This window comes from Miniopterus natalensis, chromosome 2, assembly GCF_054644295.1.
Source record: "Miniopterus natalensis isolate mMinNat1 chromosome 2, mMinNat1.hap1, whole genome shotgun sequence".
Classification (NCBI taxonomy): domain Eukaryota; kingdom Metazoa; phylum Chordata; class Mammalia; order Chiroptera; family Miniopteridae; genus Miniopterus; species Miniopterus natalensis.
In genome coordinates, this window is record NC_142082.1 from 118,279,201 (window position 1) to 118,296,052 (window position 16,852).

General features: G+C 33.9%; 1 protein-coding gene across 2 annotated transcripts in view; it reads right to left on the reverse strand.

Moving 5' to 3' along the window:
- Positions 1-283: 283 nt before the first annotated feature.
- METTL25 (methyltransferase like 25) overlaps positions 284-16,852 on the reverse strand; it is a 91,452-nt gene continuing 74,883 nt past the window's right edge. For both annotated transcript variants that reach the window (XM_016199425.2, XM_016199426.2), the window contains exons 9-12: positions 14,626-14,719; positions 2,808-2,882; positions 2,163-2,234; positions 284-587 (exon numbers count right to left, since the gene is read on the reverse strand). In XM_016199425.2, coding sequence (XP_016054911.2) covers positions 495-587; positions 2,163-2,234; positions 2,808-2,882; positions 14,626-14,719 — 334 coding nt within the window. In that variant the 3' untranslated portion in view covers positions 284-494. The remainder of the gene's footprint in view (positions 588-2,162; positions 2,235-2,807; positions 2,883-14,625; positions 14,720-16,852) is intronic.

Genomic DNA, 16,852 nt, shown 5'->3' on the forward strand with positions numbered 1-16,852 from the left:
GAAAACAAGGCTCAGCCTGGTGGGGTGACTTAGTTGGTTCAAGCACCATCCCGAGCACCAAACAAGACCGTGGGTTCCATCTCCGGTCGGGGTGCATGTGGAAGGCAACTGATTGATGTTTCTTTCTCATGTCAATATTTATCTCTCTCCCTCTCTCTCAAATCAATGAAAAGTGTCCTCTGGTGAGGGTTAAAAAAACAAAACCAAAAACAACAAACAAAAGAAAATAACGTTAGAGTACAATGTCCTATGGACTTACTAAATAAGGAATGTAGGTCAATCCTTTTATTATATTTTCACATGTTATTTTATTAAATATATGCTTTGACAATGAGAAAATGGATTATGGTATTCTGTTGTTAGCTATTATTTTAGTGTTTATTTCAAATACAAGGCAATGTTTTAAAAAATATTTACATAACATGACATAAGTGTTTAGAAAATTAGGAATGGGTTCCACAAACAGATACATCTAATACCTGCTTCAACTGAAATCATTGCTGCTGCCTCAGAGCAATAACAGCATAACATCTGGGAGACTTCACAGGATCAAACAGCCTCACAAGTGCAGACCACGCAATACCTTCCTGCAAATTGTTAAGTGATTTAGAAATAAAACCATTTGTTGAGGATAAAAACGAGAGATAAGTCAGGCTATATATTATATTAAAAACTACATAAAACAAGCTATATAAAAGAAAACTATTCTTTGTTGAATAAAATTAACATTTACAATTTCACCTTCAGGAATTTATGCTGAGAAAATAATTAAAGGTGTACATAGAGAGTGAACTACAAGATTACTGTTTGCTGTGATTGTGAAAAACTGCAATTTGCCAATAACAATTGGGTATTACTTAAATTATTATATAATGAAACATTATTCAGTTTCTGTACTAGATTTAATGAGATGGAAAAGTTCTAAATTAAATAAATAGAACAAATTAGATGCAAACAGCATTTATAATTTGATTCCAATTTCAAATAAAATTTAAAATGTGCACATATACAGACAACATATCTGTTAGAGAGGAGCACTAGAAAACCAACCAAAAATTTAATAGTGCTGAAAGGTGGCATTATTATTACTTTTGATTTTCTTTTTTATATTCTTAATTTTAAATTCTAAAGAATATGTATTAATTTTATAAGATATTATTTAAAATATTAACAAATTAATATTTATATTTCTATCATCTCATTACTAGTCTATTAATTTTTGTGCTTTCAATTTTCATTACCCGTTATACTTAGATCAATAAAAATTGTTTTGAAAAGGGAAGTGATGAGTACCTAGTAAAACAGGACTGATTCTGTCACCTACCAACTTTGGGACAAAAGCTTTGCAGTGCTTTTTGAGTTAGAAGCTTAGGAAAACACATCATTTTCTAAATATTTAAAAATTGCCTTTCTCCATATAAATACAAATTAGAACAAAAGCAAACATTTATTAAAATTCATTTGTTCCAAGTAGCCTGTTGAAAAGAAGAAAGCAAAGCTCCCATATGATAAAACAAAATTGTTAAAATAAAGGGTTTATATAGTGGAAACATAGCCTGAATCCACAAATGGGTTTAATTTAAACAGTTCACAAAACTTTATTTTGATCAAAGCTGAGAAAAATCTGCAAAAAACATTTTCACTGAAGATAACCAAAAGGACAATAGTTTTAGTCATTCAATATAGATAAATAAGATGGGGAAAAACCGAAACAAACCAGAAGCAGTCTTCACTGATCAGAAAGAAGTTTCTGACTGCACAGTGCATTTGTCCCAAAATTCAAAAGTGAAATAAAAGGCAAATTCTTACAAAATGTAAACTATATACGATATCTTTTATGTCTGGTCTTTATTACTTTTAGCCATATACTACGGCATATATGATAGTTTGTGTTCACTGCCTACTGTGTAGTAATTACCATATAATTAAAAGAATGTAAGCTTTATCATGGCAGAATTGCTGAAAACATCTGTTATGCACATGTTTATGTTTTAGAAAGGCAGAATGAATGTTTAAAATTTGAAAATATAATGAGAAAAACTATCTTATGTTTTAATCTTAAGTTTTATGTGAAAGAAACTTATCCTACATATAACCAGTGGATCCAAATTACTGGATTTAATAAAGACATTTATTACACATTTAAAAGTAGTGTAATTTACCTGCTCTTTCAGGTAGCAGAGTCGATCCAGAAGAATCAACGACTCTATACAAGGAGCCAGAACAACTTTCAACTAAAGGAGAGAATAAGATAGGATGGTGTTAGTTAAAAGAAAAAAAAAGACTAGCAGACTAGCTTAACATTATGTTTTGAAAAATGTGTCTATAAAAGTTTGTACATGGCCAAATCTTCAATACCCATTGTACATCTTCAAAAAATGAATACTGCAGAGATCAAAAGTTTTTCCTTAGTAATAATAGGAAAAGAATGTCCTTCAAGTGACTTTGAGGTAGAATCCAAAAGCCATCATACATATGTGATAGAAAGCTTTTAAAAGGGTACTAAGAATGAAATTCATTAAAAGGAATGCTTGTGAAATAACAGAATTGAGACCAATATGTGTTCAAAGAACTCGGAAACTTCTTTCAGTGCATTTATAATACACTTTAAGAGAAATCTACCATGTGTTCTCTTTATTACATTACTGACACCTAATATAGTTCTGAAATAGGAAATGATCCCAAACAAGTTTTTCTACAATAAGAAAAAAACAACATAGATTGGTTGGCCCCAAAATAAAATTTAATAGGATCCTATTAAAGTCTAGCAACAAACCTGATTTAATATGTTTAATTCTGAGATTTACCATATTAAAAGCTTCCAGCTCATTCATTCTAGGCTTATACTTCTCGTAGTAGTCCATTATAATTTTTTCTGGCAGCTTTAAGATAAAAAAAACAACAATAAATTCAACAAAAGTTAACATTTTTTTCTTATCAAATGCACCCTAAAGTAAAATAAACATAACAAATGTAAAACAAGCTAGGTGTCTGAAGAGCTCTAAGGATATTCATGAAGCAAGTCAATAAAAATCTAAATTCTTTTTACTTAAATCTGCTGTACCAATATAGGTTATTCAGCATATCACAAATAAAATTACCAATAGCATATTAATATTGTTTAATTTCAACCAGTATTAACAAAATATTTACTTTCACTTGTTTCTGTGTGAGGGTCACATAGTAGGAGCTCAACAAACATTTTTTGAATAAAATTAAGATTAAAAACAATGTATCTAAAACTATATTCTAGAGAAAATAATTCAAAGACAACAGGGACATGATAGTGACATATGTTCATATTTAAGGTAATTTCCTCTAACATCAGCTAACTAAATTCATGAACAAGCATTACTTTCTGACTTTTTTTCCTTTAAAACATATTATATCCATAGTACAGTGAACCCTTGTGGTTAGCAGGCAACTTTCTAGATTACCTACACGTTTCTGTTTCCACCATTTGAGCTTTATGCTTACTGAGTCAACTATATTTGTTTTTAAACTTGTTTGCTAGTTATATTATTGTAATAAAATAATATAAATATCACATAATCAATATGAATGCAAAAGGAAATATGAATGCAAAAGGAAAAGTTGTTTCTGTAAGTTGAATGGCTCTGTGAAAGGCTTGATAAAGTCACCAGAATAAACTGTTGTCAAATTACATGTGGTCAAAACAAATGAAAGACTGGACAAAAAGAGTAAAAAATCTGAAAGAATTTGTACTGATATCTTTGCAAATGGATAAATTTATTATTTTTTCAAAGCCCCATTCCTTTTCTTATTGCATTATATTTTTTTGAATTTAAAAGTACGTAAGTGTAACAGCGAAAAGGCTTTGTCTTATCCAACTTCTAGTGTAGCCTTCCAATAAAGAACCCCTTGGTGCAGAATCCAAACCGAGTATGCTACCCCTCCCCAGTCCTTTTTAAAACTTTGCCCATCTTTGAATCAAATGAGTACCCCCTGGACCAAGTTTCTGCAGTAGAGTAGATTGGATTGGATCCAGGCCTGCACTTCAAGCCAGAAAAAATTCTCATCTTACAAAATTGTGTATGTGTGCATGTTTTAGTCTTTAGTTTTTACTTCTCTCTGGCCATCTGAGATCAGCAGTTATGGGACAACTCAGAACACACAATCTTTTTTCAATCATGCCATACCAACCAGCATACTGCTTCCTACAAACATGGTTTTTCAATGTGATTCCTTGGGTTATCCAATATTCTTTCTCATTTATATCAAACTGGAAGCACCACCTAAACTAGGGATTGTTGATTTTGCTGCTCAGGATATGCTGCTTCAGAGAACTGGATTCTGTTGGTTTTGTTGTTGGTCTGTAACCCTAGGCATGTTCTCTTCGCATCTTTCTGCATCCCTCTTTACCTTCACTGTACTTCACAATACCAATGGTTTGAGATTTAACATGCTTTCTGATTTTGTCAAAAAAGTTTGTGTTTCTGTCTCTTATTCTATTTGTTGCTTTTGTGAATTTTGAGAACATCACCTTAACTCTCTAAAAAATGGAAGTCTGTTACTTCACTTTAAGTGAAACAAAGCTGGACGTTGTAGATTATACATTATAGATATGTTCGATGCAAAAAAAGTTAAGGTAGAACTTCAAATAGTAAAACTATATGCAACCTGTGCTCAAAAGGCAAAGTGAACGGCCTTGTTCTTATACCAAAGTTTGGTAAGTAAAAGTACATTACTATGTTCTTAGGTAAAACATTCAATGTTTAAGGTATGATTTCTTGCTTTAATCAACTTTTCAATCAAATGCTTAACTTACGAGACTGATCAGATCACAGAGATTATATGAAAATTAAGATAAAGATGCTATCTCATTTAATCCTAACATAAATTTGTAGCATAGATATATTCATTTATTTATTTTTAATTTTTAAAATTGAATTGAGAGAAACACTGATTTGCTGTTCCACTTAATTATGCATTCATTGGTTGATTCTTGTATGTGCCCTGACTGGAGATTGAACCCACAACCTTGGTGTATTGGAATGACACTCTAACCAACTGAGCTACCCGACAAGGGCCATATATATATTTATGGTCTTTTATAGATGACGTTATTGAGTGTTAAAACCAGTGAGAACCTAGGTAGGGCCGACATCCTAGAGATAAAAGCAGGCATCAGAATTGAGGTATGACTGGTGTAGATCATACTCAGAAAAAGACATACATGGAAACTTGCAAGTTAAAGTGAACGCTGAATGGCACTGAGAACACTGGTCTGAAATCCGCTGCCTGCTGCTGCTCATCCCTAGCTCGGTGGGCTGTTCAGGTTCAGGGAGACATCCAGTCCTCAAGAAAAACTGCAGTGATACAGTGAATGGGCAGCCATGTTCAGGTGTTTTAGATTCCCCCCTCCACGGTTCTTAGAATTTTTGGACCATTATTACAAATTCAATATAGCCTATGTGTTAAAAAGTCTATGTGTTATTATTCAACACATTTCAAATGCTTGACCAATTTCATCCTGCTGCATAAGTTTCAAGAGTCAAAGTTCTGGATATAAGCATCTCTTCTTGGACACTTCAGTAAGATTCAACATTCCTTAAATTCTTCTGCTTTGACTTCAAACTTAAATTCTTCAGTCTAGTTTAGGTGTGCATTTATTTTGTCTGTTGGTAAGCACACATCTTTTCTTTATTCTTTCTCAGCAAATCGGTGTTTATTTGTATGATGACTGCTAGTTTTGGAAAAATAGTAAACATTTTTCTTTTGGGGAATCTCTTCTCCCCAGTTTCCTAGACTTTGGCCTTATGAAATTCATTTACCCTATGGCTCTATTTCCTCACCTATAAAATGAGGGAAACTACTCCTTTCATAAGGTCATCCTTAGCATTCAGTGAGCTAACATAAACAAAGCTTTCTAGCACAATGTCTGACACAAAGCAAAGGCTAAAAAAAATAGCTTTTGTCGTATTGTTTTAAAAAAATAAACATATTTTCAAACAGTTTTAGATTTACAGAAATTTTGAAGTTAACAGTTCCCATATATCCAGTTGCCCCTATTATTAACACATTACAGTATGGTTATCTGTTATAATTAATGAACCAATATTGATACATTATTATTAGCTAAAATCCATATTTTACTCAGATTTCCTTAGTTTTTACCTCATGTTCTTTTTCTGTTCCAGCACCCAATCCAGGATACCACATTGCATTTAGTCCTATTGGTGGTGACAGTTTCTCAGACTTGCCTTGACTTTGGTGACCTGGACATTAGGAGTACTTGTTTGGCTTTTTGCAGAATGTTCCTTCACTGGGATTTGCCAGGTGTTTTGCTTATAATTAGACTTGGGCTATGGGCTTTTGAGAGAAAGACCATAGAAATGCAATGTTTGTACATCATATCAAAGGCATATACTATCAATATAACCTGTCAGTGTTGATGCTGACCTTGATTACCTGGCTAAAATAATGTTTACCACATTTCTTCACTGTAAAGTTCCTTCTTTTCCCTTTCCATAGTGTATGCTTTGGAAGAGTCATTATGTGCAGCTCATACTTAAGAAGTGGGGAGTCACGCTGTATCTCTTTGAGAGTGGAATATAAATAAATTATTTAGAATTATTTTCCATGGGAGACTTGTCTCTTCTCCTCCATGTATTTATTAATTAAAATTGTCCTCTATAGCTCTATATAAGGGGGTTCATAAGCAAAGGTGGACCATACTTCAACTTAAAGTGTAATGGGTTGAGTAGATGAGATACACAGTTGTTCAGAGGACCCTCCCATATCTGTGATCAGAAGGTGAGTTAGCAATTGACCTAGTTCTCAACATTAGATGGGGGATTGAGGATGCTGATATCTTTGGTGAGGTCATGACTGGCTCAAGAACTAAGGTAGGTGAATGTGGAGATATGGTCCATTAGCTCATCCTGCCTAGGGAGGAGCAGCAATGAGCTGAACTGGGCCTGACAGTCTTGGGCTGGTTGGTGAAGGAAGTTATCCATGTGAGCACTAAAAAGATTAGTGTCAATGAGAATCTTCTGAAGAGCTCATGCAAAGTGACTCTTACTTTTAGAAATGATGTAACTATGTGTGTAACTAATCTCCCTAAGCTTGAAATTATGGGCAATAATACAGGTTTTCTTAAAAAGAAAGGAAAATATAAGGCATAAAATTCTTTCCATATTTTCTAATGTATACCTGTTCAATCACTAGCTAACGGAAGTAAAATTTGAACTCAATACTACCTGAATAGCACAATCTACATATAAAGTTTAGCTAATATTCATCTAAAATTAATTATTGATGCAGCATATATTACATATATTTTCATTTGAATTAAGTCATTTGCAGATTTTATAGAATTCTAATAATCTAAAATAATGTGACTTTGAAATTGTTTTCCTATATTAACAGTATTAATAAAATAATTAAGCAGCTCTTGTTTTTCTTCCTTAAATAAAAAATAAATAAAAGGTGTAATGGGTTTTCCTATTCTTTCAATGATTATATCTTCTACTATTCCCTAGAGCTACTGGTTGCCAGGGAGACATTTCTGTACGTAATGCTTTTGTGGTTGGCTGTGAGAATAAAGATGATTTTTATAGGCAATGTGGCTATTCTTATACAGAATTAGATATTACATAAAAATGTTCTGTTTCTTAATGGAAATACCCTTTTATCTTCTGTGAATTTGGCATTAAAATGTTATTAGATTTGGTCTTTGCACATAACTTTGACATATTGTTTTCGATAACAATTTCAAAGTTTAATTAATTCTTGTTTTTCCTCCCTAAATGTAATTGCTCCAAATCTATACAATCATAGGTTAAAGGAAACTTTATTATTAATATGCTTATTTTCAAGAAGATTTTGGGATGGTTTATAATGTGAAGCACAAAAACATATCAGTAGTAGGGCCATTAAAGAAAGGATAAATTTTCAAGAATATATAATTCAAGGGAAAAGAACATAATACCAGAATAACCTAACAAAGGACAGTTGCTGAAATCAAACATAAATTGAACTTTGAGCCTCCAGATAGCTAAGGCAAAAAAAGAAATGAGTGTTCTTTGGAGATCATCCTATCATGAAAAATTAAACAAAAATGATATAGACTGTTGTATAACAGAACCCAGATAACATAAAAAAGCTTAATATTGTCTTGTTGAATATCCAGAAATAGCCTCATACCAAATAGGTTAATACTCAGAATGCCTCGGAGCCCTACACCCCATTTTAATGTGTTTCTGCTCATTTACTGCTTGGGGGAAGGGCCATGGGGCTGCAGCTTATGCACAGGTCTTTCGCAGGTACACATGCTTCCTCTCTTCTACCTACCTCACCTTACTGGATTTAGGGTATCTGTGACCTGTAACAGGGCTGCTGCTGCTAGCTCATATGGTGTCTTTGTGAAAATTAGAAAAAATACTCCCTCACCTTCCTTCGGGTGGATGCAGTCCAGGGCCAAGGCATCTGTCCTAAATGGAACAGGGGCTGGAATTTTAGCTCTACGTGTGGCCTTAGCTAGGTGCCTTTGTGGAGAGCAAAAATTGCATAAGCCTGCTGATGAAATGGTGCGGAATAAAAGGTCTATCCAAACAGGTATGAAAGAGATCCAATTAACTAGATCTTTTTCTGGAGGGAAGGTAAGGGGACTGAAAGTGATGTACAAAGTGTGTTGAAGGTGAGATGCACAGTCATGACTAAACCTATCGCTAAGCAAAAATCTGGAGAGAAAAATGATCTAGAACAAAGAGTGAAATAGTTGGTAGTTCAGGAGCGAATCACTATAATGGTGAAGGATTACAAGACATGAATTATTGCTAAGAAAGTAATGATAACTCAATCCCTATGTTTTGACTCCTGCTCCCATTAACAAACTACATCCTGATGAGGCGAGGCTGCACATATCTTTCTGGGTTCTTGTGAAGATGAGAGATTCCAGGTTGCTGTTGGTTTTTAATAAGTATATGTATTCCTGGAACAACCTCTCATCAATTATTGAAAAAAACCTGAGTAAATCTTTATTCCTTGCAATCAAATAGCCACATTTCTTTCTTCTTAAAATCTTGATAAAAGCAAACTATTTAATCATGGTTCTGATAATGCATCCCTACAGGGATGAACTACTGTAAGCAGTGATTTGATCTGATATAGAGATAGGGCTTGAATATTTGATATAGAGATGCATTGGGAGGGCACAAAATCCCTTATGTAATATCCCTGCCAAAAATGCATAACTTTTATCTACTCATGAGGAAACACTCAGGCAACCGGCTTTTTCAAAATATGTCAATGTCATGAAAGACAAAAAAAAGAGCTGAGGAACTGTTCCAGATTAAATGCGACTACAGACATGACAAACAAATGCAATGCCACACCTGGGGTTGAATGCTTTTATATACAGGCTGTTAAAAGACAGAGGCAGATGACGTCACTTTGTTCCATTAATGGTGATGCTAACTTTGATCATTTGGTAGAGTGCTGACCAGGTTTATCCACTTTTGTAATTAATAAATCATCTGTGGGAGGTACTTTAAGGCTGTAAATATCTTCTCACAAAATACTTTACCCTATGGTTTTAACATCCATTAATGATTCTCCCAAGAGTCAATTATTACCTTGGTGGTCGCAAAAAGCAGCAGGAACTTACTTATAGGAATAATGCGCATGTTTTTCTCGTATCAGCAAAGATGACAGGTTTTCTATATATTTAATCTGTATCAGGAATTCACTGTTTCCTTAAGGTTAGAGGATTTCATTCAATCTAGATTAATGAATACATTGCCACATGGAAAAGTTTATGAGTTCCTTACATCTGCTGATGGCCATACTGTGAAATGATTCCTGGCCTCCCACCTGTATTTAAACTACTGTGATTGGTTCTGATCCATCTCTGATTTAACGTCCAAAGATCAGTTTAGTTGGCCTCCACAGGTGCCCTCTCCTTTAACCTCATCTCTCCCTACTGCTTCCCCTACTTCCTTCATGCTCCAGCAATGCTGAGTCCAAAAGAAGGTTTCTTACATCTCTGTAGTTTTGCACAAGCTCCTCCCCTCCCCCACATACCTGAAATGAATTCTTGCTCCCTACCTTCCAACCTTGTTTGCTTAACCAACTCCTACACATCCTTCAAGACGAAGCTAAGGCACCAATATCATTTGTAAAATCTTCACAAGGAGAGTGAGTCACTCCTTTCTCCTCTGCCTTCACTGTACTTTATTGCAAGTTCATGCTACGATTACTCACTTTCTTTTTTCATGGGTTATGTCTTAATTATGCTTGTAGCTCTCCAGTTTTCACTGTTCTTGGCATGTGCGAGATCCTTCAAAATAAATGTCTGTTGATGAATAACTAAATGCTTTGGTTTCAAAAGTTTTGCCTTTGTAGATAGAATTGCCCTCTACTTCCACTAAGGTTCTAGCTTAGTGGTTTTCAACTTTGTTCATTCAACAGTATAATCCCCCTTCCATCAATTTAATATTTGAAATTACTTCTTCATTTATTTGAGTATTTGTTATATGTGTATAATACACACACATGTTCTAGAAAAAAAACTCCTTTTATTCCCCTCTTCTTATGGACAAATATTCCAGCTCATTCTTTGTCTAGCAAAAGATACCAGTTCTGATGCTTTCAAAATCCTACAAATGTGTGTGTGAGCTCATGCATTTGTGTGTGTGTGTGCGAGCACGCATGCATGCGCAGTATATGCATGGGGAATGGGAAGGAGACGGAAAGACAGAAAACAAATACAAAAGAAGATAAAATGCTGTGGACCATGAGGAAAACATGGAACCTTAAAGATAATTTTGGATTTTTTTCAGGATTTGGTGAGATAAAGTTTCAGACAGAAGATAAAGTCTGAGAATACTTATTTTTAATTTTTTTTTTTAGGTCTAGGTAAAGCAAATCACTAGGATTTTATTTTAGACATTTAAAATGCTTTACAAAGATAAATAATTGAACTTTAAAAAAATTTTACTGTAACATTTCATTCTAAGAAAGCCATCTAATATAGTGTACTTGCTGATGTAAGTTAGTTGATGTTCTGTCACAAATTGTTTTCAGTAGTGTAGAGTTGGGCTTTATTGTAAAATCTAAAGTCTCTTCTTAAACAGACCTATGTTTTATGTGGGGCTGAAACAATATCATCCTTAGGTGGTTAGAGCTATATAAAATAACGATCGAGGAGGGTATCATTATGAATAAAATGTCTTCAAAATCAGTGCTCCTTTCCCCCTTCGCCTCTCCAAGTTTCTTGGTGTAACATGGCTTTTTTTTTTTTTTTTTTTAAACATGGAGTTTATAATGGAAATGTTAGATGACTGCAAATGGAATTACCCAGATGACAAATGCGCAAACATAGAGGATTTCAACTGGGGTGATTTTGCCACTTAGGGCATTTTTGGCAATGTCTGGGGACTTTTTTTTTTTTTAATTTAATTTCTGGATTGTTATCATTACAGTTCTGTGCTGCTACCAAAATCTGGTAGGTAAACATCCTACAATGCACAGAACAGTCCCCCGCAACAAAGAATTATCCATATGTCAGGACTCTGGAGATTCGGTAATTCTGCTCTAAGAGAAAATGTCCAATGTCCTCTTTCACAGCTGACTATAGAACTTAATCTTTTAAGCTGTGTGTGAGTTACTTATGTATCCAGCACATGGAGCTCTGGTCTCCTTTGGAATGATGATTTGTCTATGAAAGTTCTCTGTTTACTTCCACTTTTTTTTGGTGGTGGTGGTTGTTAATCCTCACCTGAGGATATTTTTTTCATTGATTTTTAGAGAGTGGAAGGGAGGGAGGGTGGAAGAGAGAAAGAATGAGTGGGAGAGTGGGGGGAGAGAGAAACTGATGTGAGAGACATCGATCTATTGCCTCCCCCACACACCCCAACTGGGGCGAGGGATCACCTGCAACCCAGGTGCCCTTGATTGGGTATCAAACCCATGACCCCTTGGTGTGTGGCTGACACTCTAACCACTGAGCCACACTGGCCAGGGCTACTTCCACTTTAACATAATTTCTTGAGTCTAAAAATGTATCCAGAGCATGTTAGTAGATTTTCTAGGAATTTCATTTGCTTACAGTTTTAAATATGAAGATATGTGCTTTAAAAGATCAGAAACACATCAATAAATCACCACACTTTCAATTATATATTTGTTAACAAATGATTATAAATTTAGTCAAAGATCTTTTAAATATTTTGGTATATTTAATATTTTAAAATTAAGTGGTTTTGGGACTTTTTAGTTGTCAGAATCCAAGGTGAAAATTTCATTTAAAAATAAAATTACACACAAATGTCTTTTTATTGCGCTTGTGCTCTCATTTTAGCACTGATACTCCATGATGTGGGAGAAAAAGAATAGGATTTTGTATTGGATTGCAAATATAAGTCTGGTTTTAATTATCCTATTTCCAACCACTCTGGCCCGATGAACACAACTCTCTTAATTCCTATTACTTAAAATTAAAACAGGCAAACAGACACACACAAAACACTCCCCTCCAAATTACATATACTCATCTATTTACTTCCTCTCACCAGCACATCCTTTTAAACACCTTATGTTGTTCTGTACCTTCCTGTTCCTTTTCTTCTTCTAACCAATTTTATTCAACATATTTGTTTTCAATGAGTTTCAACAGTATTATGAGAAAACCAGTGGGGCACAATTTCACTTTTATTAACTAATAAAGGTAATCATTTAAGACTGATTTTACATGGTGATACTTATCTACATTAGTCTTTTTCTCTTTTGTTTCTAATTTCATTTCTCAGTATGGTGGTGAACAGTTGTGGTTTCGATGTTAGCTGGATCTGTGTTCAAGTTCCAGCTCTACCCCTTGCTAGCTCTTTGACCCTGGGAAAATGACTTGCCTTTTCCTGAGTCTCTCTTTCTAGATCATTACATTTGGAAATATAATAGTATTGATCATAAGTATTTTGAGAAGAATAAATGAGATAATGTTGTAATGTCCTTAGTATAACTATCACATAGTACGTACTTAGTAAACATTAAATATTATCAATATTCTTATCAGTAACAAAATAAGCATATTGCCCGGCCGGGCGTGGCTCAGCAGTTAAAGAAATCAAGGTGCCATTCTGGTCAGGGCACATGCCCAGGTTGTGAGCTCCATCCCCAGTCAGGAGCGTGCAGGAGGCAGCTGATCGATGATGACTCTCTCATCATTGATGTTCCTCTCTCTCTCTCTCCCCCTCTCTCTTCCTCTCTCTGAAATCAATAAAGATATAGTAGAAAAAAATTGAAAAATAAGCATTTTAAGGAACATTTACTATGATTATTTTTAAAGACAGATCTGGGAAGAGAAAGCCACCTGAAAGGATAAGTAACATACTTTCTGGATTTTTACTGTTGTTTTTTTTTTTAGCAAAGGATGATATACTTTTAGTTTAAGTAAAAACTGAGCTCTTTATCTGAGAAAATAATGCATAGGTTTGTGTTCTTGATATTAAATGCAAGACATGAAATTGAGACATGCAATAAAGACAATTAAGACTAACTGGAAGAAAGATCAGTCTGATTAAAAATATTTTTCACAAAACCCATAAATAAAATAACTATAATAAAAGTGTCTATTCTTGTTAATTTATTCAAGACTAGAAGGATCTTCATTTTGATGACTAAGTAAAAACACTTACCGGAGTCATATCAGTCGTGCTATTAGAAGTAGTAAATATACATGGATCGGAATATAAACTAATACTCTTTAGTTAGCATTTACCATGAGCAAACACAGTATTCAGTCTTTTACTGTATCACCTCATTTAGTCTTCCTTAAATCCTGTGAGTTAGAAGTGCTTTTTTAAATGTTAATTTTATAGGAGGCAGAAACTGATTAGTACCAGTCTATTTGCTTTAAGCAATAAAGCACCTGGGGAGTAAATGGATAATTGGTATAATAACTAGTAATACCCTCTAGCTTTGAAATAACTATATCTGTGTAACTTTTCTCTTTGAAGAAATACAGTTCATTTCTTTAACCATATTTTATTCTTTATTTCAATTTATAATCAATCAGAATACCAGAGTGATCCAGGCTAAACTTAGTATTTTAGATCACTCATGTAAACCATGTTGAGAGTTTATTTTTTCCTCAGTGTTAGAATATTTGTTACTGCTAGTCAACTGGCTTAGCTCTTTGTCTTCAACAATATGTTCTCCATTTTAGCTTGGACTAATGATGTTACCGCTTTCCAGGATTCTCCCATTCAAAGGCTTTTGAATTTAAGATTTTAATTGTAATTATTTATATAATCTTTAAATTGAAGCAGTTCAAAATTAAAACCATTGTCTCTTGCTTTACTTATAACTACCATTTGTTCCGTTATTTTGCTTTTAAACAGTCTTTCGATTTGTGAGAACTGGCATGTTTTTCCTTCAATAAACCTAAAAGGGGAATCTCTGGATGTATAAGACAGCAAACTATCCACAGGGACAGGAAAGGTCAACTGAAGTAAAGGTAATAGAGGTTTGGTCTCAGTACAATGCGGAATGTTTTCACAAATAAGAGAAAAGTAGAAGGTAAATAATTTTGTATTATCTTAATTCTTTACCCCACAGAAATTGTCCTGTTATTATGAAAACAATGGGTAATCATATACTGACCTTGGAGTCATCTAATCCAAGCTTCTTTAGAGACTTTCTGACATAATCCAGAAAGGAAGAGGACTTGGAATAAATTTTACCAACATGCCGATCACTGTAAAACAAAGTTGAATCACAAAATATTTTAAAATATCTTCTGTGTATATGGCACAAGATCCAGATGTGACAAAAATATGGTAATATTTTTGTGAACATTTTAAACTTACATATTATAAACTGAGATTCACTTTTGAGAATTCCTTAACATAACAGCAGTGAAAAACAATATTATGAAGACAATACTATAAGGAATATGTTGTAAATTTATAGTATTAAAAAGCCTCAATTTTAAAGGGAACTATAAGTCTTTCAAAAGTTTCCATTGTGCTACAAAACACATTTTAATTTTATGGCCTCAACATTACAGTGCACATTTCATTGCAACATCTGCTAAGAGTGGTGATAATTCAACAGCAATGCAAAGAAATCTTCTTCGATGCCAGCCACTGATCAGGCACCAAAATGCTGAGTTGGGTCTGACTTGATCTCATTTATGCCCTGCAGATTTTCGTTATGGCTTAAACAAAATATCATGAGATGGTTTCAAATTTAAATAATGCAGTTTTAAGACTATTATATCTCACAATTTTGGTTGCAGTTTAGGTATAATGTAAAAGTTAAGGGAGCCCTAGACGGTTTGGCTCAGTGGTTAGAGCACTGACCCATGAACTGAAGGGTCCCGCGTTCAAGTCCAGCCAAGGGCACATACGTTGGTTGCAGGCTCATCCCCGGCCCTGGTCAGGGTGCATGCAGGAGGCAACCAATCAATGTGTCTCACATCAGTGTTTCTCTCTCCCTTCTACTCTCTATGAAAAGAAATGAAAATGAAAAAAAAAAATCCTCAAGGTGAGGATTAAAAATAATAATTAAAAAAGTTAAGGGAATAAAAAATTCCCCACCTCCAAATATCAAAAACAATAAATAAAAGCTCATTTACATTTGGCAGTATAAATATTAATCCCCATGATTAATTAAACATGAAGCTCTATCAATTCTTCCATTGAAATATACCTTAAATATATTACTTCTACTCCAATTCTAGACAGCCACCTCAATTCCACTTACTACCCCATGTCCTGATCCTTATAGTTACTTCCTATTAAGACTGAAGTCTGTTCCCTTCAGTCCTGCCTATATTGCCACACTATTTCCTTAGAGGACCATTTTTATATATTACTTCCCTGTTCAAAAAAACTACTTCAAAATAATAGTCATTAAAATAGGTATAAGTTCCAGAAAGCAGAAATTATATATTTTATAAGTTTTCATGTAATTATCAGATGCTATACATACTTATGGTTTTTTTAATGTATAACAGATATCATATAATAGACATGTACATCTTATATATCGCAGGATATTGAACTGATTAACTGTGTGGCCTGAAAAAGATGTCATTTAATATTAACATCCAGCTTAACATCTTAAAAAGGCTTTAAAATGTTTTACAGAAACAAAAACATCTAGTTAGACTACAACAGGAAAATGCATTACTATCATAAATAGATCTATTTATTAATCAAGCAGACAAATGTATAGGCAAGCTTAACTATATGGAATAGACAAGTGTAATTAAAGTGAACCACTGAACAAATATGTAAGAAGAAGTACAATGTCAACAAAACAAGTAACAGCTAATATTTATTTCATGTTTACTATGTGCCAGGGTCTCTTTGCTGTATTTACTCATTTAATCCTTACAACAACCCCATGTGGTAGGTCAAATTATTATCCCCATTTTAAAGATGGTGAAACTAAAGCACAGAGAGGTTAAAAAAACTGCCCAAAGGCTGAATCCAGGAAGCCTGGCTTCAGAATCTGGGATATTAACTACTATTCAATATTACCTCCAGATAGTACTTCAATAGGATTCATACTCAATACTGTTAAACTGCAGATGAAGAATGCCGCCTCCGTATTATAGGGAGATTCCATGACATCCTACAAGGGGTGTATGTATATAATCTTACGGGAAAGCTATGAAGGCCCTCTTGCTATACTCATGGACAAGGTTAGTGCTTTAGTGCAACTATGTGAGGCTAATAATTCTAATAATTAAAAAACTATATGAGGGATGGATACATAGTAGAAGGATGCCTTTTCTTTACAAATCATTTATTGCTAGGCTTATTGCTTAAACTTATCAGCAGTTAGGGCAAATCAGAAGTATTTTTCTTCTTTCCAAATG